General features: G+C 41.2%; 1 protein-coding gene across 2 annotated transcripts in view; it reads right to left on the bottom strand.

Annotated features, from left to right (window-relative positions):
• The window catches only part of LOC141960858 (ral guanine nucleotide dissociation stimulator-like 1), an 81,930-nt gene that overhangs the window by 40,747 nt on the left and 15,086 nt on the right, over nucleotides 1-26,097 (bottom strand). For both annotated transcript variants that reach the window (XM_074907042.1, XM_074907043.1), the window contains exons 3-4: nucleotides 11,542-11,747; nucleotides 7-84 (exon numbers count right to left, since the gene is read on the bottom strand). In XM_074907042.1, coding sequence (XP_074763143.1) covers nucleotides 7-84; nucleotides 11,542-11,747 — 284 coding nt within the window. The remainder of the gene's footprint in view (nucleotides 1-6; nucleotides 85-11,541; nucleotides 11,748-26,097) is intronic.

Below are 26,097 nucleotides of genomic sequence, written 5' to 3'. Positions count from 1 at the left end.
ACTTACGTCCCCAGGACTGGTTTGGATTCAGAGGAATCCTGGCTTACATCCTCTTCACAGCCTGAAGGCTCTGGGTTTCCATACCTGAAAAATGAGATGGGTGTTTAGAGGAATTCCTACTGTAAATAAAAGCAAAATCCTAAATAGCGTAATTCATATACAAGTCTCATCAACAACTAAAAAGCTCAAACTACAAATACGGAATCTAACACTTGGGCAAAATTAAGGAGCTTGAAAATTATTTCACTTAGGAGGAAAAAGTCCTCAAGAGACAGACAGTTTCTTCCAACCGAATTTGTTCACTTACAGGAAGCAGCCTGCACACAGGAGGAATCAACCAAAACATTTTCCTTGCTCACAGCTCCAAGACCCTTTCTGCCTGTTGGCACTCCATCCTTTCCCAGAGCAATATTCCAGGGCGCAATGAGGCTGCAACACAACCACTTTCTCCAACGCAGCTTCTCTTTCTCTAGTAGTTGCCATTTCTTCCTACTCCAAGAGTGATTTCCCACAAAGTTTTCGAGGTGACAAGTGCCCACTCGTGCCAAAACTACTGACACAGTTGTCACGAGTGGGAAGGGCCCACGGCACTCTGAAAATTACCACTGGGAAAGAGGAAACCATGGGCACGACTCCAAAAGTGCAAAGCAAAATCTCTCACCTACACAGGCAGCGCACGTGCCTCGAAGGCAGGATTATGCCCTTCATTTTCAACGGCAGCGCCCCTGTTTCAGACATACAGCTCCGTAACGGAGTTCATGGCTCCTTACAGCCAGCTTTCATGAGTGAAAGTGGACAATTACGCACAGTCCAGAATAAGGCAAGCTGATTTTACGCATTCTGTGCCCAACTAAGGGTGTCAGGCACCTGAAATTAATCTGAACAGTCAGAGGAGAGTAAGTGCATCTTTAAGTGCTTGTGCTACAACATCCTCGTAACATCAGATAGAGAACACGTAGCGGGCTGCCAGTTTGTGTCCAGCAGGTTCATGTCAGAACTCTTAACAAAGTCATCCAAAATGTTTCAAAGGACAAAAAGAAGAGGTGGAAGTATCAGTCTAAGGCTTCACACGCAAGAATCCCAGGTCTGTACAGAAAGTCAACGTGTAACTGAATTCAAGCTTGCTCTCACCAGATCTGGTTGTAAATAAAAGTTTTTTGCACCACCACCTACCACCCTCATATTGATATTCTACCCTACCATGGTTCACAATCTCAGAACTCCACAATACTTTACAATAAAGAACTTAAGTTTCAACAATCTTAGGACAAGGGATTAATGCGGGACAATTCCACGGTGGATGGGGAAGCTGAGGCAGAGAGAGATCACTGGTTTGCATACATTCCACTGCACTGCAAAGTAAACCCAAACCAATGAAGGTAAACAAGTAATCCCTCTGATAGGAGCAGCATAGCCACAGTCATAATGAGGTCAGCTTGGGCTTACTTAGCCTTGAGAATACTGTGCTAAGACCACTTGAATTACCTGACACAGCTCATTTAAAACCAGATCTTGCCTCTCCAACTAAACTGCAGGTAGACATAACAAAAAATTATCTGCTTCAGTTGTTACCATGTATCTGCGACAAAGCTGAGAACAAATCACGACTGCTTGACTCCAATAGCTTAGTCTGACCAATACGTTGTCTCTTGTTAAACCTAAGGTCCCATATCAGTGGTGATGACTTGAGAAATCTCAGGATTTTATCTGTTCGAAAAAAAAAAAAGGCATAACGCATGCACAGAAACTTGCAAACTTATGTTTTAAAGGGCCCAGATCCCCAGTTAGTCTGAAACAGTCCTTCTGTTCCTGTAAGACAGCAGAAGTATGAGTGCAGGTTTTAAGGACTTAACAGAAAGGGTCCTTAGAGGTACATACAGTATAACCCATTTTGCCATTGCCATTTCACAGAGTTAATCCAAACATCTACAGAAAAATATTCTTAGCTAAACTGACAGTGGGGTAAGAATCCGCTTCCAAACATGCTGAACAACACCTCGATCCCTCGGTGGTCACAGTGAATCACAACACTAGCATTCACAGAGGAACCACCACTGCTTGGTACAAGAATGGCTGTCAATCTCACTCTGAAATTTTTTTGGTGCATCAGTGGCCTCTGTGCTTTCTCCTATATTCTCCCAAGCAATTTCTCACCTTGACGGTACTTCTCTTTTATTGGGATCGGCACTACCAAAGCTGTAAATTTGAGTAGATAACTTCTTTCCAACTCTTGGCTATGCCCAAATTCAACACTTAATCCTACCTGGCCTCTCTCAGCTCTCAGTCATACCCTAAACATTCATTAATAGCACTTGCAATTCAAAGTGCATGCAATTAACTATTGGAGATACTTCCCACTGCTTTACTGCAAGTGTGGAATGAATACAGGAGAAGAGCTTTAAGAACAATGCTTCCAACTCTTTGCTGAGCTGAAGTGTAAAGTTGAGCCTCATTTAATTAAATTTAACTCTATTCGTTTCAATATTTGCTCTTGCAGACCTGTAGATTGTCCTGCATTTCCAAATATTATGACGCTGGGTAACATAACATTTTACCAAGAAGATACAGAAAGAGCATAAGAGGGATATTTAGAGAACTATGCTGACGCCTCCTCAGTAGAGATAGCCTGGGACAGAATTGAGACATGCTGCTGACAGAACCTACATTACATGCTATATTGGCTGCCCCTGTCCTGTTGCTGGAGCAATTTCACTCTCCACTGCCATCTGCTAGATAAGATGACTAAAGTTCATCTTAGCCAATAGACTGTAAGAGTCGGTCAGAAGATCAGCATTGTCTCAACATTGTCATCAGGGACATGGACAGTGAGGTACCCAACAATGGCCTGCTTGGCATTGCCGATCCCTGGAGTGGAACATGGTGCCAAGGCTCCTGAATGCAGAACTGTGTGGCACAGCGAGTGCTGTGCTGTTCTCCTGAGCACTTACCCGTGTGGTGCAGGCAGTGCTGGGCTGTTCTGCGGTGCCTGAGCCGTGCAGTACAAAGAGCGCTGTGCTATTGTTCAGTGCCTGGGCCTAGCCAATGCTGTTAGAGATAACTGCATAGCCACTGTCAAAAAAGATGGATCACAACTGTTGCCATAACATCCATGAAGAAATCATGAACCTTAGACAAACTTTGCTTCATTGTAATACCAAAACACACCTCCTGGTGGAAGGCTACCCGCCTCCAAGACTGACCATGCCTCGGACGCCCCTCCCTGCGCATGTGCGATGGCCTCGTTCGAGAAGGGCGAAGACCCCCGAGGCGGAGGTGGAGCAAGGGGTGTTACTGAGCATAAAAGGATGACTTCTGGACAAGGAAAACTGGAAGCTTCCCCACCAAGGACCACAATGATCGACGACGCAGCATCAGCTGGACCCGGGACCATTAGGACGTCGTGAGATCAGCAGTGGTAACTATAACTCTCTTTCCCTCCTCGGTCTAAAACTTTACTTTACTTCTCTCCTTTCTTTCACCTGTCTCTATCGCATGCTGCATCACGGGCAGCACAATAAAGTTTCACTGGTTTATTACTGCTATCCCCTTTGGTGTTGGTCACCTTAATTTTGCACTTTCGAGATCGTATCAAACAAACCATCACGAGTCCAACGAGTGGACCGTGACATAGACAAAAGACATTTTTTTCCCCTGCTGGGAGAAATCTGCAAAGAAAGCTTCAGGTTTTGAATAACAATTACAGTTTCATTTTCATTTTCCAAAACTTGCCATTAATTCTTAGAGCAAAATTTATTGAGGTGACCCAGTGTCATTGTCCCAGTGTTGTATGAAATATAAAATATGTATTTGCAGAACATTAGGCATTTGCATTTAAATCCCACTAGAGAGATACAAGCTGATTCTTATAACATAAATGTGTAACAGTAATAAAGAGCAGGCAAATTTTCAGTACAAAATTGGATAAGAATATAACACTTTGTTATATTGCCAGATGTAAACCTCCGCCTATCTTTCAAAGCAAGAGCTCTGCATGAACAACAGGTCATTAAATACGGGTCAGGAGGAGTTAATGATACATCTGATGTAAAGAACAGCGTTTCTGCAGACTTCCACTGCTCTGTTCTCATCAGCTCCCGGACAAAGAGCCATTCACTACCCAGCCTTGTATGAATGCTTTGCATACAAAAAGAGACACGAGAAACAAAAGGATCCTGTAGCCCATAGAACTTTTCAGCCTTGCTTGGCGTTTGGAAAGTTATAAACTGCACTCAAAGGGACTGACTAAGCAAATGAGACCAGAAGGTAATGGATGGTACTGATTATTTAAATACTGGAAAATAGAGTAGAAAATGCACCCCTGCATCTCTGTTAATAACGGAAGGAAAGAAGAGGGAGGAAAATACTCTTAATAACTCAGAAATAATAAGAAAAGGTGGTTCTCTGCAAAAGCCCCAAACAAAGCCCTAAATAAGGCTTGTAAGCATTGAAACAAGCAACTTGGAAGCACAGACACTCAGTAAGAACCATAAGGTGTTCTGAATTACACACACCTAGAATCATGGCAATAAAATTGCTTCTGTAGTTACGTAGACAGACCACCTGGTATAGAGGAAAACAACAAAGGAAAGAATAGATGCTACAGCAACAACAGTGAGCCAAATGCCATATAAAGCTGCTGTCCCAGAACATGTGGCTCTGCTACCGAAGGACCCATTCCTTCAACGTCCCCTCTCTACCTCCATTTTCCTCTCCATTTACCCCCTATCAAGCCATTCTCCAGCAAAAGGCATGAACTGAAAATGTAAAACTAACTTGCTATTTACAGTCATTATCAGCTCTAGCTCTCCCATCCAACAATATCAATTCCCTTCTCTGGACTCCTCAAGATTGGGACCAGTTGCTCCTTTCTATGCAAGTGTTCCGAGCACAGCACAGCCCCATTTTTAAGTGCAAGGAACGTGATTACCAGGACAAAATAAAATATGTAAGAGAGGAAATTGGCCTGCTTCTGCTCTCATCTGGAGAGATAAACATCTTTGGCTTCCATCACACTTGTGAGCGGTTAATTCCACAGTGCACCCAGCGACACTGGGGATACCAAAGGATCTCCAAGGAGGCACCATGCTGTATCTCACACCAGGGGCAGAAGGAGCTGGTCTCTTCTTCCTCTCTCCAGGCACTTCCATCCAGCGTTTTCACATCAAAATGCCAACAAGATTTTTTTCTTTTTAAATCTCACTACCCACTTCTACCAAACAAAGAGAAAATATCAGAACATACAGTGTTAAAGACTTGGCAGATTTTCAAAGCTGTCTGCTCCATTTAGATGCCAAACTTCCATGAATACTAAAGGGATACGGATGTCCAATTACTCTTAAATAGCTTTGAAAAGACAAGTCATCCCCCTCACTTTTCAACATAACAGCTTATTCCCAAGATTTTGTTTAGTTTAACTTCTACTCTATGTTAAAAGAAAACCTTTATAGGCTGAATCCAGCCAAAAGAACGAACAGGGCTCCAGTCTCAATTTTAATAAAAAGCAAAAATTAATTTGAAGTTGGGGGGAAGAACAGATTTATTCACAATCTCCAAGAAGTGTTAAAAGTTACTCAGAGAGCAAATAGCACATCTCTGATATTACTGAAGACAGAAGTTATCAAAGGTCCCAATTTAAAGTCCGTTACAATAAGTAGCGTGGCACTAAAAATCCACTAAGTATCTTACCACAGGGAACTACATCGGTCTTAAAATATTCTGAATTGTACATTAACAATTTCAACCTTTTCACATGCCTTGTTTGATACCTTCTGTAAGCCCACTCACTGCACTAGATGACAGAGCAGAAACCACCTTTGGGCGTGTTCCTCTCTGCCCCGCTGGTTTGGGTGTTGCTGTGACAACACCACCAGCAAGGGCTGTGGGAGTCAAAAACACCGCAAGGCCTAGTGCTGTGAAACCATGCAATTCCTGCTGTGACATAACCAAAGCCATGGGTGTTCGGCTTTGGGAGGACTTCCTCCGGCTTCCCCACATCACGTGAAGAGGAGCAAAGGCAGTGTAAGCACACCCGTGTCCCTTTGACGTCCTGCCACACCGCGAGAGAGAAACTACCAACTCCTCCACAGCCATGTGGGAAACGAAGATTACAGCATGCAGCCCAGAAAGGCCTCCTCGGAGCTACCGATGGCCACAGAGCTCACATGTTCACAGGGCAGATCACAGCTTATTTTAACACAGTAAGGTCCAAGCAAGGAAAAAGGTTTTGCCCAGATGAGTTCACCACACCTCACCACAATGTGAAATGATTTAACAAAAGCACACATTATTCCAAATTATTCACACCTATAAAAAGTTCTCTTTTTTTCCTGCCCTAACACTTCAGCTTCTCTTGAGTACATACAGCATCTGCTTTTCTACTTGCCTCTGTCACTCAGGGAAATGCATCTCAGCTTTTTTGGATGGAATAAATGTTTCATGTCCCAAATTTAGTTAATACTTGCACTGCTTGGACAGGATACTCTGCAGACCACATCAACTGACCAACAGGTATCCCCCCACACTTAGATTACAATACATCCAGATTTCCAAGGACACTTTTCCAGAGTCCCCGACTCTCTTTGTCTAATCTGCATTTGTGCATGCATACATCAGGCAGTTCTGCAGCACTCACAGTGAAGGGTGTATCCAAAGCAAATCCAACAGAAACTGAATACACGGGAGGCAACCCAGCTTCCACACACAGGAATTTTGAAGCAAGCTTGTCAATGTGTACTTTCCCACAAAAAAAGTGTGTCCTACAACTGGGAGATGCAGATGCTGTTTCCTCCTACTCTATGTCAAGGGGCTGCTCATCTCTAAAAAGATAAAAGGGCCTTTTTTGATCTGACCACATCACTGTTCTCCCTTGGACCAAACAAGAGCTCAGCATGGCCATTCACGATTGTTCCCTTACTCTACAACCCTGCTCTATCACCAGGAATAAGAAACAGGGCTCAAGCTCTTCACATGAAACTAAAATTGACAACCAATGCCAAAATCTTACTGCTTTTTTAAGAGTGCCCTTTTCATTACTTTTTTACTTCACTGGAAAACAAAATACAAGTACTTATACAACACAGATTATGCACTGACACCTACTTTAGTCTCTGTTCAGCAACAAGAAAGTTGCAAAAATGCACTCTCTTTGCTACTTATTCTACATCAATGAAAACTAAGATGGTTAATTGAAATTACTATTCATTTCTCTTATTACTATTCATTTATTTTATTTTTCCTTATAACATCTGCTTTTCTTCACAAGTCCGTACTACACATCTGCATGTAAATCAGTCTAATTTTTATAGCTTAAATTTCATCTATGTTTTGTCCCAAGCCATCAAATTCTAGATTATCCATGATATTCAAAAAGCCAAGAGAAACGTCTATGGATTCTTAAGCACTACACTCCTCAGATTTGTGAGAGGGGAAGAAAGGGGTGACCTCCTAGGATTTCCTGTGGATTCTATCATTTATTATAAAAGGATGAGGATAATGTTGACAACATGCCCTTCCTCTGGAGGAGACATTATAGCTTGCTCTGAGAGGTACACAAGCCAGCAAGATCATAATTGGGCTCAGAAAAGAAAGTTATGTTCTACAGAGAATTTCCCCCTGTGCTTTCTTGCCCTCTTCTGACATTTTCACCTCTTTAAAGGAGCATCAGAGGAGGGGAGCAGGGCTGACTAGAGTCACCTACACGCCTGACTTGCTGCTGCTCTAAACAACCTGACTACTCAAATTTACCCGAGACACTGCTATAAATATTATTTAGGCTATTTTTTTGAAGTAAAGCTGCAGTATCTGAAATTCCTTTATTCTCCCTTCCTGTCCTCAAAGCCAACCACAGAAGGATGTCACTCCCTAGAGCAGGGCTTCTCCCATGCCAACATGTTACCAAAACCCAATGGGACAAGAACTCACTTTCATCAAGACCACAAGAACACAGCAGTGCACAAGTCTGGTGCAAGATCACTCCCCTCAGTCAGCAGCAAACAATGCAGCAGTGAATAACAAGCACACCATCTTTAGAAGAGGACACCTATTTTCCTGTTCATTCCTGCCTGAATGCTCAAATGAAATCCCTTATAAACTGGCTATGTGCACATTTCAGAGCTGAGTTAGTCCTGTCTGCTCAATTTCTTTTCCAATCAAGGCTGGTTTTCTCTCCTCTGATACACTCCTGAGAAAATGAAAGAAATACTTGTAAGTAAGCCTTGCACTTTTGTGCTGCGATCCAATTGTAATATTACAGATGTAATTCCCAGATATGGAAATATTAAGAACTTAATTGCAGAGCTAGCTGAGCTAAATTGCACTAGCTGTACAATTTACAGAAAGCTTTACTGCATGGAGCTGACATTTTCACAGGATCCCAAAGAGTTTATGTGTCTTACGACCAATGATTCTCAGAGAATGAGTAATTACTTTCTTCAGGCTGTTTTTTTAATCCTGTCATTAATACCTACATTAAAGAAGACAATACAGAAGTAGAAACTAAAGCCCATGATGAACTTCATAAAGACGCTGAGTTCTTCCCCCCTCTCAAACTCCTGATCTTTGAGTATCTGATTTTACAACTTCAACGTTTCACTAATTTTGTACATTTCTAGTTCTAGGATGCTATGATTCTTTTTGCTAGGGGAAAATACGTGAAGAAAACACAACCGTTTAGCTAGAGGGCTCCAAAAACTTCAGTGCAAAAGCAAGATTCCCAAAAGACTTTTCCATCATCCTTATTAACAGTGCAGCCTAACAGAGATTGAACATTTTCATGGCTAGTGATGAAACACCACAAAAAAAATCAAAACCGTAACAAGGCTAACTAAACCGTAAAATGGACTGCTGTTGCAATGGATTACCCCCTTTGGCCCCAACCTCAAGTTTAAAATGCTTCAGTCATCAATTACACAGAGATTTAATTATTTCAGTAGTCACTGAAGGCATGAATTGACAATTCTGAAGAGCTATGTCCCCTGTTAAGTGCCACAAGCAGGGAAGCTGCAGCTGAACGTGCCTTCCCTTGCCTCAGCTCATCCAGACCTCCAGCAGCACCCACAGCTCAACTTCTTGAGCAACACCACCTGGAGCACCCACTGAATCCAGCCAGGTAAGGAGACCAAGATCCACACACTTGCACATGAAATAATGACCTGTCCCACACAAAGGTCATACACACAAAGTCCTCTACACAGAAGAACACAGGAGGACAAGAGCCCAACAGCTACAAGACCGCTTTCCTCATCCTGCCCAGGGGCTTAGCACTGACCGAAGAGCCAGTCCAACACCGAGGGTCCAAGGCAGCCTCCCAGCACCAAGAACTTTTCTCCAAAAACATCACTTTGGTCATCACCCAGCTTAACAGATTTGATAGCAGATTTTAAACTTGTTTGTCAGATACACAGGATCTTTTATAATTCTACAAATTAAATAAGCACAATATATGAATGGTTCTTTGCACGATAGCCTTCTGCCTCCTGAGGACAGCAAAAAACAACCAGGTATGGACATGTAAAAATATGAACATGTGAAAACCCAGGTCAAATTCCAAAACTGTCACTATGAGTTAAACCCTGTCTCTCTTTGTCTTAGTATGCTCCTCCTAAGTATCTGCATCATAGCCTATTCATGTCACTGTTTATCATCTGTTGACAGTAGAGTCTCTTCAGGGTGGGGGCTGTTGCAACAATTCTAGGCACGTTTGTACAGCGATGTATAAAATGGTCACAGTCTCAGGTGGGACATTTATTTGCATTAGTGAAGTACCTCAGTAAAAGAGAAAGAACGGAAACTACTGTTGAACTGCGTGGGGAATGCACATAAAGATGTTTTCTGGGCATTTACACAGGATATATGAATGTACTTTAAGACAAAATAAGCTGCCTTAAGACAACTTGAGAGCCTTTCATTGAAAAATGAAGCATGTATCTTCAGGTTTAGAACCACCTTTGACGGATTCACAGTATTTGAGCTACTCGCTCAACTTATCACTGATTACAAAAATAAAATTTCCCCAGATATATAATGTCAGTTAACCCATAAGAACCTCACAAGAGCAGTCTGACAACCCACAAACACAAAGCAACAAAAATTTATTTATTCCAACTTTTTCTGTTAAAAATGTGTCTTTTATAAAAGTCAGTAAAATAAATCATACACAAAATATTACTGGCTAAAAGGGACAATCTATATGCACACAGCTACTGGCTCCTCTGATAAATCTGTGCCTCTTTGGCAATTTACAGGCTTAGGAAGCAAGACACTCTCACGACACACTGTCACTTGGCAAGTCAGCTCCTCTTTGAAGTTACTAGCACCCCCACAAACTTGCTGTCCTTTCGTATTTTATTCTTCAAAGATACCTGTGCCCAAAACATAGAATCCAAAACTGAGGGTATAGGAAGAATTACCCATTCAGAAGAATGAATTCCTCAACAGTTTTACATTCTTGGATACATGCACTGTCAATTTGTATTGCTCCCCGTGCTCTATGTCAGAATTAGTACAGACTGAGAGGTAAAGTACGGTCTGCTCCCCAGGGTGGCTGCTCTTTCCTCCTCTGACTTCTTACCTGGCTGCAAAGTTACTGCACTTGAGCAACCACAGCTATTATCACAATCACAGCAGGACTGGCACTTAGGCATTTCAACATCGCTATTAATTGAGCCACATAACTTCCCTACAAAGCAAGTAGGATCATACCCCTTTCCTGATACAAAAGAAAAGCACAGATGGCTTATCCGTGCCTTGTTCCTTATCTACCTAGAGGGAGAGCCAAAATTAAAAGCTAGGAGTTCTTATGCTACTCCTCTGTTCTGATTACTATAGGCCAGAATAACTGTTTCTGTATATCACTTGATTTTGAAAATGCAATAAATATTCTCCTCCCAAAATAAGATCATCTCTGACCTAATCATGTCCCAATTAAATTCAGTGTGAGAAAACTAATCTTGTGGGTTCTAAGCATTTATACAGATACAGCAGATGTGATTTAACAGTCTTACCCTAAGCTATTCTTAGAACATCATCCAGTTCTTCTGCTGTCTGCAAATACTTATGACTGCATGTTCACGTCAAGTACTAGAAGGGGACAGTGAATTCTTTCTTATGTTTGTACAATCCCTGTCTCAAATCAGCAGCCCCCAAACAGGAGAGTGTAGGTCCAAAAATATCAGTATCCAGAAAAACATACTAATCTATTCTAGGTATGACTTTGCAGCCCATGCATTCTTTTTTTTTTTTTTGAGGGGTGGGTAGAGGGAAGCTGTACTAATTTTCTTGCGTTGGTCCTAGTTTGGATCCTTAGCAGTCAGACACGGCACACTTTTGCTGCCTGATGACTACGCTTTAATGACAGCTGGGATGTGGGCAGCACGCATTTACACATTTTATCTTTATGCTGAAATTCTGAATTTTGCAGGACTCTTGACATCTGTCCATCGGGTTATTAAGTCCATGTCCTCTAAAAGTAATGGAAGAAATTGCTGAGCACATCCCCCTATTATGTAAATGATGGCTCAGTTCCCATTGTATACTGGCTCTTACCTGTCAAGAATTTCCAGTACTTCCTTAGTAGAAGCAAAGGCACGGTATGTAGACAGAAATATACTGATGTAGGTGAAATCATTATCCCCAAAAGCTGTCAAAAGGTTCTCCACAAGTTTCTCTAGAGTCCCAGCTTTTATTGTCCGGATTTTGCATGTTTCGTACTGGCTGACAGTATGTTCTGGAGGTAACTCGTCCCCTTCAGCCTACAAAGTTGAAACAAAACAATCACAAAAATCAGACAGAAGCCAGATCCCTGACACAGCTTTCACAATGAAACAAAGATTAAATTCCATCTTCCACATCAATACTCCATCTTTAGTTACTACGTGATTTTGTCACTTTTGGCTAAATGAACACCAAATGCCGTATCAAATAGCAGAGGTTTTCAGTAAGTTTATCTTGAAGATAACTTCTACGCTCCACACAATCTTTTACAGTCCAACTGCTATTAAGTTAGCTTATGATCCCATCATATATTATCATCTAAAAGAAAATCCATCACACCACAAATAATATTATTACTGGGAGGAACAATAGTGGTAACTCAGTGCCCCATTAACTTCTGAATAAACATGAAAACTGACCACAACTTTGGCATCAGCACTTGTGATTCCCTTTCTGAAAATACCAACTTTGGGTTGCCACACAGAACCCAAGGTCATGAACACATCTGGATGTGAAACATTTCATGATACTTTTGCAAGGAGGGTGCCAACATCATCTTGCAAACTTACCATTAGAACATTTCCATTTTCTCTTACAGTTTTCATTTGGCACAAGATTTGTCAACAAATTTAGGGTTTGGTGTTGGGGGGAGGGGCTTAGACAGCATTTGGTTTTCATGCTTACAGACTGGTTTAAGTCTGAAATAACTAGAAACATTCCCTTCAATTCTGACATTATTTAGAGGACGGTTCAGAAAATTATTTTTGTGACTACTTTAAATACTGATTTGTTAAGTATGTGGGATAAAAACTTTAAAATGAGATTATAAATAAAATACATCAACAAGAGCAATCAAACAGAAGATTTCCCTCTACCTCTTGAGTTGACTGTCTCTGGGAAGGAATGTTCAGATCACTAACCTAAGAAAGGCCGAACTACAGAGGCAGCATGGGGAGGTGTACAGTTCTCTTTCTGTTGCTGCTGTTTAATGGGGACCAAACTGACTGATGGACTGCATCCTCAGCTTGAGGAAAACATGCTGTGACACACCTGCTCTTTTACCTCAGTCACAGTTACATGACGTGCATAATCACATATCACCAGCACTAATGGAACTCCAGTAACAAAAAAGTAATTTTCCTTGAGAGAAAGAAATGGCTTGAACCCATTCGAGTGTCCGCAACCATGAGTGAAATGAAAAATCCTGTCAAAAATCCCCAGACATCACTATGATTTATGTAAATAAACTATTGGAAGATCATCTGAACGAATGAAATACCTTTTTGAAGTAGTTACTTTTATTCACTTCCACTGAGTTTACAAAGTCAAATCCTAGCTAGGATTAATGGCATTATGCAAAGGAGAAATCAAGCCGTCATGAAATATTTCAAGGGGGGGGAGGGAATCTTAAATCTTTTTAGGTTAGATTAGATATATCAGTAGAAGAATGCTACAGGAAACAAACTTGCACTGGACATGAACACACAACACTCTAGTACTTAGTCTTTGCATCATCAACTCTCCTGCAACCTCAGGATAAAAACTAAGGAGTTCAACCATTTTCATCGCAGCATTATTCCGCTGCAGATTTCCTCCTTACATACTCACCCACAGCATGCCTTCAGCTGGGACTGCTGTGATGGTTCTCTTCGGAATCACAGCCTCCCCTCCTAGTAAGAGCTTCTGCTGTATCATGAGATCACGCAGTAACAGCATATCATTAGGTCACATTTCACAGCCTTACAGTAACGGTTTATAATTTAACAGCTCTTCTGAGTTTGGAATATCGAGTCGGTTATTTGTACAGACTGAGAGGCTCCCCTAAGTAACGAGACAAGCCATATTCTGAGTTTCTCCATGGTTCCTTGACGTGTCTCAAATTCATCCCGACCAACCACCACCAGGACTGAATATGAAGTTCATGGACAGTTTGACCAGACGTTTTGCTCCAGAAACTGCCTGCTAAGGTATGAGTTAGAAACAACAAGGCTAACAATATTCCAACATTAACACAACACCTTGGGACTAGACTGAGGACATGAAGACAGCATGTTAACGACTTACAGTCACTACCAACTCTGGCTTGGTATATTGACAAAAGCACAAAGAAAAAAGTTAACCTATTCATAAAATAATTAGGAACGGATCACCCATCCACTTCATATTTACATCACGACCTTCCATTGCTTTTGAATTATTTATAATAGACACCCTTTTTTGTTTTAAACAAGATAGAGGTCTTTAATATTAGTCTAAAGCCCTGCTACTCTGGCACGAGGACATCTCATTTCCCAGCTTAACAAGGTCCAACAAACTCTCACTGTTACATTAAAATACAACCTCCTGTATTAAAAAACAAAAACAAAACCCCAAAACCAAAACCAAACAAATAGACTAGACAGGAAAAGAAAAACCAGGAATAACAGCAGTATCCCACAGTGTTCTGGACTTTCTAACAAGAAGTGGGCCCAGGCACAGATTTTTGGCAGAAAAGTGCCTCTGTGTCTGTAGGAAGGCCTGGAAGAGCCAGGATCATCTTGCACCATCAAGACACAAAGACCTGTCAACAGCCTGTAAAGAGTATAGACGCAGTAGGTAAGCAGAGGCCCTAGGAGACTTGCAGCCACATCTCAACTGCAAAATGGCACCATTTCACCTTGAGTTTAAGCCACTGAAAGAAGCCATTCCCAGAGGCCCTTTTCTGTCCACCTGCTGCAGCCAAGTGGGCTGGGAAAGTGGTCCAGCCAAAACAGAGCCCTTTATTTCACCTCCTAGGCTCAGGTTTAACCCGCACAAGTTCACCCCACGGCTGCAGAAACACACAGGCTGATGCAAGGAACACAAGCTTGGGTGCAAGCTGTAAGAATTTCTGGAAGCACTGTGGGTTTACATCTGCTCAAACAGACTGGTAACTTGGGCTTGTGTCATGAACCCATTCATACCTTTTATAAACAGACAAGGCAACACACAGTACTACTGCACCAAACCCCACTGTTACCCCAAACGCAACCCCACAGGGAATGAGTGAAATTACACCAGAATAACTTGAAAAACTTTGTTCCGTGGATCTCATGGCTGATATAAAGGTGTATAATTTGTTATACACCTGACTTAAAGGTATATATAGAATTATATATGGCATCACCATTACAGAAACACTCTAAGAATACTGTTTGTTATTGGTGCTATACATCGCCCGCCTCCATTCAAATTTTCCCTAAGCAAAACTTGCTCAGGAGAAAAAAAAACACTACATTTTCTTGCTGACTTTTCATCGTACAATTAAAATAGACTTTTGACAATAACCACTTATACAATGCAACCACTTTCAAACAGGGAAGAATGTCTGCACCACTGTATTTAACTATTAATTTTCTATCCAGCAGATTGTCCAAACCATGATGTACTGATTTACGGCCATATTCTACTCAGCGTGTGTAAAGACGTCTCATTCACTAATGTGAATGTGTACCAAACAAGGGCTGAATCTGCTCCCAAGTACGATACGTGCACAAATTTTTCCGCTAATTGCAACACTGCAACTTCCCCAAGATATCACATTAGGAGAATGTTCAAAACAACAAAAAAAAAAACACCAAAAAAAAAAAACCCACCCAAAAAAAACCCCAAACCACAACAAACCCCACACCAAAAACTAAAGCAAAACAAAAAACCAACACCAAACCCTGAAAATCTAAAACTGAGTTTGTCAGTAAAACATTAAACTGCTAGAAATCATTTTAAGAGACTTGTAGGGATTGTTTGTGTTTTTATTATTTTAGCAGTGCTGCCTGTAATTTTAAAGGGAAAAGGACCTGGCAGACATGCTCAGTAACAGACTTTCAGAATAAGACATTGGGGGCTGAGTTAGCATGCTAACAGGAAACTGCTCAGTCTGGATTTAATCAAGAGGCCATCTCTTCACTGACATAACCAGGCTACGCAAAGGCAAAAGAGTTTTCATGTTTGCTTTTGCGTTGTCTGCTCAGAAGAATACTGTATCTACTGCTATTAAAAGATGTTCCTAAAGCTGTTCATAAGTTCTGACAGTAGCTCGTGGTGATCACTGTTACGTGGTACCAATTAAAGCCACCAGAACTTCTGCACTGGTTTGTGCATCAAAAAGACAAAAAGGGCTCTCCAGCTCCTGTTTGTCTCTTTCAACAATCTGCCCAGAGGTCTAAGAAAGATGCTAGACCCTAACATCTGGGGGCTTCAGTAAGATATTCTTGGTCCTCTAGAAGGCTAAAAGTAAACAAATATGGCATTTTATAGTCTGTCTTGTTTTACGGTTTTTAAATCATCTTACTTTGATTTTTTCAGCCAATGGATTATGGCCTTGGCAATCTGCACATGTAACTGATGAGGACATAGTTTCCTACCAGGTAGGCAGCATCTTTCAAAAGCAAACATAGAAAGATTGAGCTGAGGTATATTCTTGCAAGTCCTTATTTTCTGAGGTTGTGCAGGTATTGATCTAGTGTAATTCTAACATCTTTACTACTCCTCTGCAACGCTGTACTTTCAGAGGGGCCCACTCTCTTTTAAGGTGATCGTCTTACAGCTATACAGCGCAAAACATTATCCGCATATACAGTTCTTGCCAAAACAATCCATGCAGACTGAAAACATTCAGGCTAAAAAGCTCCTTCAAACACAAACTGACTGCGAAACCGGCTGCAGATGCCCTGGTGACAGAGGAGCTGTAATTCAGTTCCAAGCTGGTTACAATTAAGGTCCTGACCTTGCCCCATGCAGGCTGGCTCCTGAACCCACACACAATCTCACTGACTCACCAAGGCATCATCAAAGTGCAGGATAGCCACGCACACAATTGCAGGATGAGGAAAAGATATGAGTATTGGCATAATATCCAGCAGACCTCTTCTCTCTGCTACAGTCACCAATACTGCGCTTGAGTAAGCAGGTCCTCAGTTACAAGCACCTCGTTACCAGCACAGCTTGTTACTGGGTGTGTAAAAGCAACACTCCTTTATGAATCTGCTGAGACACCATGTGCAACCTTTGATACCACAATCTCCATTTCCTACCAGTCCTTCTCTGCAAGAACTGGCCAAGATATGCTGATCTCTTGCCATTTTGCCTACCAATGACAAGGAAATAAAGCAAAACCTCCACATGCCCCAAAGTTGCCAGGTATTTCATTCAGTTTGACAGCTAAAATACAGATCTAGATCCCACAGACTCATGGGCCAAAGGTACAAATGCTACCTGTTAACCTCCAATGGGATTATCAATCAATTATAAACTCCACCATCTCCTAAACTCATGATAAATTCTGAATAGTATGAAGATAGGGTGTTACACAAATAACGACATACAGAACTGTAGTCATTCTTTCAGAAACAGCACTGGAAGCAACTGCTTTTACCCGAAAAACTACTGGTCTGCAGTTTTTTTCCAGCATAAATATTTGTTGAGATTCTGAAAGCGAGAATTGTGGAATTAAATCAGTATAATTGTTTTTCATTAGGCAGGCTGGAAAAAAATACCAAAAGAAAACAACTGGGATGAACAGTAAGTAAATGAGATATCAAATATTCTTCAGGCTTAGTCATTTAAAACATCACCACTTGACTATAAACTTGTTGTATTTAGAAATTCTGCAAAATTATTTTCAAGAGCACCTAACTAGTGTCTCAAACTCCACTTTTACTGATTTTGATGGATTTTTAAATATATTTGACTTGTCTTGAAACTTACAGCTTTTCCAGATGGGGAGGCTTCCACTCTACCTATTTTTATTAACTTACTGGACAGACACTTTATGCTGGAATAAAACTGCCTAAAGTGTGGTAATTTACATGTTAACTAAAAATAGGGCACTCTAATCAAGAATGTTTCATTTCACTGTTTGCCTGAATCATCTTTAACTTTCTGAACATAGGAATAAGACACTTTTTGTGATTTTGTCCTTATTTTGTGGATATTGCTTTCTTACACACAGGTTCTCCAGCATAAGCCTTTAAATATCTACATTCATCTTTGACAGGGGAGGGAGAAGGAAAATAATCATCAAACCATGAAAAGATTAAGCTTCCTAAACTCCAGAAATACAAGCGTCCATAACACCAGCCTGAGAGAAGAAAAAGCTAAGGTATCCTTCATTAAACATGCAGTCATACATCACTTAAAGTAGCAAGACAGTTGAAACAGAGACGTTTGAAGAACAACCGGATTCTTTGGCAAAAACACACTAAACTCAATAATGTGCCTTCAAGATGCTACGTAAGACTCCTGCAAAGATATTAACTTATTTGACATAGCGTTTCCTTCCAATAAAGATCTTAATGAACTTTATAATTGAGCCTTCTCCCCTTAAAAGAAAGCAAGCAAGATTGCCTCCTGTGTATATGGACAGATAAAATCCACAGCAGCTGACAATCATGCTTAACTGACTCAAACTTGTGCACACATTGTGCTGACTCCCCCTGGCCACATCACATGACCATTAAAAGGAAAAAAAAAAACCACACCACACCACACACAAAAAAAAATGTCAAAGTGGTATTTTTGCACTAACAATACCACATAACAGTGCACATGAGAAAAAGCAGTGACAGGACTGAGCTTATCAAATTAGTCACAACTATTTCAAGTGTAATTTGGGTGTACATATCCATGCTTCCACTTGCAATCGGTTCTGCAATGCTGGCAGGATTTAAGAGCCGTGCATCCCACTCTCCTCTGTGTCCTTGTCCTCCACTCTGCAGAACTGTCAGCCTGGAAAACAGCTTGCATGAGATAAGACTCTGGGTTTGAAGCAGAATTTCCAGTCTAGGTAACCGTAGCTTGAAATGCAGAATTTGGGTGATCAGAGGTAGGATCTCTTGCAGCCTGCAGACTCCAGGCAGCGTAGATGCTTGCCTTTGCAAGAACATCGGTTTTTATCGTACAATGCACTTGAAAAAAAAAACAACCTATGGAACTCTCTGCAGAGCTCCCTCCACTGCGCTAACTCCTGTTTCCTCATTTTGGATGCTGCTGAAAATCACGATTTTGCATGTTGACTGCACCAAACTCAGAAGCCAAAATAACTTTATGAGCTCTTTCCTATGATCTAACAGCTAGGGGTATTCCTGGATTTCCAAAGCTCCACCCTTTTCCTTTGCTTTCTTAACACATAAATAACCTTTCTGGCAGCAACCCAGAGTTTCCAGGACCAAGTAATTCCATGATCATTATACAAAAGACATTCTCATTTTCTCCTACCCTTGGAGTTCACAGCTTGACTGTTATCTGTCTCAAGAGCTGGCAAACAGTAGAAAAGCTGCGGGAGAGGAGGAGAGGAGAGAGGAGGAGAGGAGAGAGGAGGAGAGGAGAGAGGAGGAGAGGAGGAGAGGAGAGAGGAGGAGAGGAGAGAGGAGGAGAGGAGAGAGGAGGAGAGGAGAGAGGAGGAGAGGAGAGAGGAGGAGAGGAGAGAGGAGGAGAGGAGAGAGGAGGAGAGGAGAGAGGAGGAGAGGAGAGAGGAGGAGAGGAGAGAGGAGGAGAGGAGAGAGGAGGAGAGGAGAGAGGAGGAGAGGAGAGAGGAGGAGAGGAGAGAGGAGGAGAGGAGAGAGGAGGAGAGGAGAGAGGAGGAGAGGAGAGAGGAGGAGAGGAGAGAGGAGGAGAGGAGAGAGGAGGAGAGGAGAGAGGAGGAGAGGAGAGAGGAGGAGAGGAGAGAGGAGGAGAGGAGAGAGGAGGAGAGGAGAGAGGAGGAGAGGAGAGAGGAGGAGAGGAGAGAGGAGGAGAGGAGAGAGGAGGAGAGGAGAGAGGAGGAGAGGAGAGAGGAGGAGAGGAGAGAGGAGGAGAGGAGAGAGGAGGAGAGGAGAGAGGAGGAGAGGAGAGAGGAGGAGAGGAGAGAGGAGGAGAGGAGAGAGGAGGAGAGGAGAGAGGAGGAGAGGAGAGAGGAGGAGAGGAGAGAGGAGGAGAGGAGAGAGGAGGAGAGGAGAGAGGAGGAGAGGAGAGAGGAGGAGAGGAGAGAGGAGGAGAGGAGAGAGGAGGAGAGGAGAGAGGAGGAGAGGAGAGAGGAGGAGAGGAGAGAGGAGGAGAGGAGAGAGGAGGAGAGGAGAGAGGAGGAGAGGAGAGAGGAGGAGAGGAGAGAGGAGGAGAGGAGAGAGGAGGAGAGGAGAGAGGAGGAGAGGAGAGAGGAGGAGAGGAGAGAGGAGGAGAGGAGAGAGGAGGAGAGGAGAGAGGAGGAGAGGAGAGAGGAGGAGAGGAGAGAGGACTCTTACAAATAGTGGAACTTGTTCAGCCATGGGAACTTAGAAATTCCTTCTCCAAATTTGGCCCACCTCTTAGAAGCATCTGTGCAGCAAAGAAATGTAGACATATTATTCAGCAAGAATCAAGTCCTCCAAGAGCTTTACTATGCAGCATACAAGCTTTTTAAAGAGACCAAAAATTGCCCCAAAAGCTTAGCCTCAGATCTCCATTTCTAGCTATCTTGTGTGATGCTTCCTCCCTAATTTAACATAGAAAAGCAAGTAAAAGAAACCAGTAAGTCAGGTAAGATTCTTAGTCATGTGCATCTTCCATGGTTTGGGGAATAGTTGTCATCAAATGACATTTACTAGAAACACTCTTTAACCGAGCAAACAAATGTCCCATATTCAATATCTTTCCAAAGCCCTTCATTTTAGAGGAAAATTACTTTGGTAAAACTCGGCACCCTCCTCTCTTCAGTGTACAGAACACCAAAATGTCCAACCACCAAACTGAGCAGTAAATAAATACTCAAAATAATAAACAGCTAAGTGAGTAGGGCACCAGAACAAAAGCAAGGAAATAGATTTTACTGCCCATCTGGGCAGTAAAATCAGCCCATTTTCTAAAATATTTTGATTTCTGGAGAGGAAGGAAGTGTTACATAGTGTCTCCATGAGGGAAGAGCTCCACATAGTCTTTGGACCTGCCTAAAACAGGCAGCAATTAACTGTCAAGACGAATCAAAACTTTTACAGGTATGGGTTATAAAGAGTCCCTAAGAAAGGGAAATAGGCAGCTGGGGCAGTTCCCCTGTGCCCCAGAAACAGTAAATACTAATTACTGTTTCTGCTAACAAACCTTATCTTAACTTCTCTTCCTACCTCCCCAGAATCCCACTGCTGTTTCCAGTCTGGCCTGAAATTTGTAGGTGCCAAAGCCTGCTTATAGTTTCCAGGCTCAGTTACTCAGTAGGAACCATAAGGAGAAAGGAAGGGGAGTGGAGCTGGGAAAAACAGTACAAAAAGGTGGCAGACAACTCAAAAACTTCACTTGACCCTGAAACAGCTTCAGTAATCCTGACTATAGATTACAAAGATTGGTATACAAGAGGTTCAAACTCACAGCAGAGGAAATATTGTATTTACATACAGAATGCAAGTCTTAATTATGATGATCTGAAAACACAGCATAATCAAGCAGGATGTTTCTACCGTTCACCACTCCAGAAATTAACATCATCCATATCTATAAAACATTATACAAATCAGATTATGCAGCAAAATATGCATTTGGCCACCACTAAGTTGAGCCAGAACTACTGGCCGACCTTTGCAAGAAGTGCAACTATTTTCTCTGCTTCGAGATTTTAACTAATTTCAAAATTTTTACCTGCACAAAGCAGAACATCTGTTAACTACAGATGGTAGGGAGTTTGGCTCTTCAGCTGACAGTTTTGCAGGAAGAAGAGTCCCTCCTGGGAGACCCTCAAAGGTGGCTCAGGAGAGTCTTAGAACTCTGAAAATTCACACCATGGTAACATTAGCCCTGGGTAGAGCCTTAAGCAAGACCTATGTGTGCATTAGTTTTCCCAGCTATGGAAGGGCAAGTTAACACCAACCTCCTCTGTGGACTACTTCAGAGTCCGTAGATGGACGTATATAAGTAGATAGACAAGTACTCTATAAAACTAAGCAGTATAATTTCTACGCTAAAGTTGTAAAAGACCACCAAACCAACCCAGTTTTGTTGCAACAAGCAGACAAAGGAAGATAAATATGGCAACTGAAAACATGACAAATTCATATATTCAGCTCAAAAGGCCAGATCCCAGCTCAGTTCTTTGTAAGGTCTACTGGGAACTTGAAAACAAACCATCTCTTACCAAAATCAAAACTCCCCAGTTCCACCTCACACATTTTACCATCTTTGGAAGAGTCACCTGCTGGTGTCATGCAATACCAGTCAGTCTAGATCTTAACATAGGGTTGAGACACCAGGGTGTTCATCAGAAGAGACCTTCACATGGCTTTAGCTTTTGCATTGTTACCAGGTGATTGCAGAATACTGTCACAAGCCAACAACTAAGGGCACAGCAAGCAAGGAGTAGTACAAACCCAGGTATGAACAAATACTTTGAATAAAGAATACTGTCAAAAATTATTGTGATATTTTTGTTAAGTAACATGACACACTGATATGCATTGTAAGTAGCCAGGTTGAATACAGATAATGGAATTCATTTATCAGTGTGTAAATCTCCTACAGAAGAGCTAACTAGACTCTGAAAATGTTGTATAAATGGCTAAAGCTGTGTTAACTTCCCAACTTTAAGAGCATTTCGAACGAACATGAATACGTACAGGTAATAACCTTCCTCACTTTAACCAGCTAGGCATCTTAAGCTAAATTACTGACATAAAAGCACATATTAGTCCCTTTTTGTCCTTCCAGGACTCCTTTTCTATGCAAACAGTGAAGAACTTTATACAACAAGGCAGACTGTATAAGCTAGAAAAAGTCAGGTTACCTGATTCAATGACATGTAAGAACACTGTGGCCTCCCCACAGAATACTTGCTCCTACTGTAAACTAATCTAGATTTTGAAGGCCCACAAAATTGGACCTTTCTCCCCATGTCACCCACATCAATATCCTCCCAGATATAAAAAAACACAGCTGCTAAAGTCATCGTCCAAGCCCAGAAATAACTTACAGTCTACCTTGAAATAGAAAACCTTGTCCTTCAAGGCTTTCTATGTAACCCTTTCCCAAGACTCATCTCCTGCTCTCATATACCTTAATGCTTATGCTACAGTTACTGCATAACCACAATTTTAATGTTGCATCCCCTCCCATCTCCCGAATTCCCTATTTTCTCATTATATGACCCTTGATTATTTTGACACAAGGCTAGACATCACAGGATTATTTCCAGCACAACTCAATTTTGATGCCACTTCATACTGCTATTATATCAACCAAGTGACATCACTACCAAACAGAGCTTGAAAATTCTCAATTATCCTCATATTTATAAGCTGTCTGGATGTTAAAGATGACAACTACTCTATGTCTATCCTAATAAATAGCAGAGGAAAGCTATTATACAAAATTTGTTTGTGAAACACTCATCAGTAAAGTTATCTGCCATGCTTCTTTCATGAAAAATGCTAAACCAAAAGATGCTGTCATTTTTTAATAAGTGCCAGGTACAGCTAAAGAGAAGGGATGACTGATATTACCACTAACCCAGTCAGATTTAACATGACAAGAATCAGACCATTTTATGAAAAGTATAGATCAACATGAAAGAATTCTATTTTCACCATTCAGAAACAGTCAAAAATTGTATTTTGACCATTCAGAAACATAAAGACCACTTTTCACCAGTACCTGTGAAAAGGCACACTACTTTTCCCTTTCCGGGAATGTAATTTAATTTCATTATGAAGCTCATCATCACTTTCTGCTCAGTCATTAGAAACAAAGAACATCCTGTATAAGACAGCCGGCAACACCGTGCAACTCAAAATATATTTTAGAATGCCACAAGTAATGCTTCTGTTGCATAACAGTAGCATGAATGCACATTATATAACCAAAAATGGTTTGATTCATCCTGATTGTATTGTTGGCTTTCCTTTCACACTGCAAAGCTTGCTCAAACAGCTCACAGAAATTAAAATTATACTGACCCAGGAAACCAGTATAAACTGCTACTGCACTCAGTGTAAACAACAATGCAAGAGTGACAGATTTTAATAGTGTGAATAGCTGGAAAACAAAACGGTAGGTGCGGGGAGATTAAATGCATTTTGACAGAGGATAACATAGTTAGCAGAAGACTAATTCAGATTTTAAAATAAACTGAACTTGAAACAGAGTGAAAGAAAAAATATCCAGGAAATGTTGTTACATGTTTCATAATAATTACTGTGAGCAATCTCTATTGCCAAGCTTTTTTAATCTTTTATTAAAAAAATAGGTTAGCAGTAAGTAACATTTTTATGACCACAGCATGAATACATACCTAACGGCATTATAAACTTCATTTCAAAGGCCATGCTTTTGATTGCCCTTTGTTTTGAAACTAAGAGACTTCTCCAGGGTGGGGTCAGAGTAAAAAAAAACAGTAATAATAAGCTAATGTTAGCTAATATTAAGAGTTACCAGCTTGAACATCTATTTAAGAGCAGAAAGAGTCCAAAAGTATTAGTGCAATCATTAGTTCAGGCCAAACTCATTTTTACTATATTATCTAGACATCACAGGGGACCCAATACGGAATCTCTTAGGATTCTTCTCTTGTACACAGACACACACACATATAAAGAGTGTCTATGCAGGACTACATGTGTGTGTCTGTACATACTGTACCTGTGATGGCAACATCCTTGTGCTAATTCTACAGGTATCTTCTCTATGACAAATTCTGCATTTTGTATGACAAACTGTATAAGCATATGGTATAAACATACCGCATAACTACAAAACTTACTGCATTCTTGTAACTAGAACACCTGGCCATCAGCCCATCTCTTTTGACACAGCTGAAAGCAGCACGGGTTGCACAAGCTGGCACTGAACACACTGCAGACATTTGTATTTCAGTTTAAGAATGCTATGTGGCAATTGAACTTAAATCCTTAGACAATGGACACAAATCAAAACACACAGTTACGTGGAAGTGTTGAGTCACAATGCAAACTAAGTATAGCTTACAAGTAAGGGGGAAAGAAAGAGCAAAAAATGTCAGGCTGTAAGATAAAACAGAAGTTATTCATGTTTACTGCCTGCTTTTGGTTCGGGGGTTTTGGGGGAGTTTGGTTTTGTGTGTGCATATTGTTTAATTACCCATCAGGAGTTAATAGCATACCTCTCTTCTTCTCTGTCCTGTTCTAGCTTTATAACCACCTGATGTTTTCTGAACAAAATGACTGGTTTTGCACAAGAATGCAAGTCTCGTGATTTAAGTAAGCGTGCAAGAGTTCATTCACATTTTGTATGCTATGGGGAGCCAGCAGACCAAAAGCACAGCCAGAATCAATCTGAAGCACTCAATGAGAGGAATGCAAAAGCATAAGATCTGACTTCCAAATGAAATACATTATTGCTACTTATGAAACATTTCCAACAGCAGCACAATGGCTGCCATGTCAAAACATTAAGGCACCATCCCTGCCCTAAAGGGTTTCTACTCTAAAAATACAAAACGCACCACAGGTAGAGCCAGAGATTACTACAGACCAAGCAAACAGACAAAAGGATGCGTAAGCATATCTTCATCATCGTTTACTTGTTGTAGTTGCATGTAATATTTAAACTAGCTTCCAAATGCACCTCAGGAGCATTTAGTTAACTAACCTCTTTTGCACTGAAGACAACACTTAACCCTGAAGGGTGTACTGACTTGTCATTTGCATCCCAACACCAACAAAGTCTTGAAACCTTACCAACCTCATCTAATAAGCTCTATCCGCATGAATACTATAAACAACTGAAGGACATTCTGCACTTAACTCAGAACAGAAACTCAATATGATTCAGTGCATGCAAGATTTTAGGTGGGGCATAAACTCTATACAGGGGGAAATAAAATCCTAGATAACTCTGTAATATGCAGTAGTCTGTTTCTGCTTTAGCATATATAGGATATATATGCTTTAGGATATATTAGGATATAAACAGAAGTTTAGATTATTAAGAGTCAGAAGGAGCCACAGAGATCAGGAAGTCTAAACTACTACATGAGATATATCGCAAGTCTTCGGTTTGAAGCCCAATAGCTGTGATAATTTGAACACATCTCAAAGCATTCATTCATTCATTCATTCATTCATTCATTCATTCCATATTGTTCAATCATCCTGAGACCTTTCAACAGAAAATTACACTTTATAATAAAAACAATGTTGTTCTACTTGCACAAAGAGCCCATGGACTCCCTAGAAAGGAAGAAACAGCTACTGACTGGGAGAAAGGCAACCATACAAAGCAGCTCGGAGGGTAGGAGAGGAAAAGAAAAGAACCCTTTAACTGCTTTCACAACACAAAGGTGGGAAGAACTTAAAAGGAAAATCGAGGAAAGAAAAGAATATAACAACAGGATCACTCTGCAAAAGCATTTAAAATGCCTACACCTTATTAGTGCCATTGTGGCCCAGTGGCAGCATTGCTGGC

This window comes from Athene noctua, chromosome 5, assembly GCF_965140245.1.
Source record: "Athene noctua chromosome 5, bAthNoc1.hap1.1, whole genome shotgun sequence".
Lineage (NCBI taxonomy): Eukaryota > Metazoa > Chordata > Aves > Strigiformes > Strigidae > Athene > Athene noctua.
This window is presented reverse-complemented; position numbering and strand designations above follow the sequence as displayed.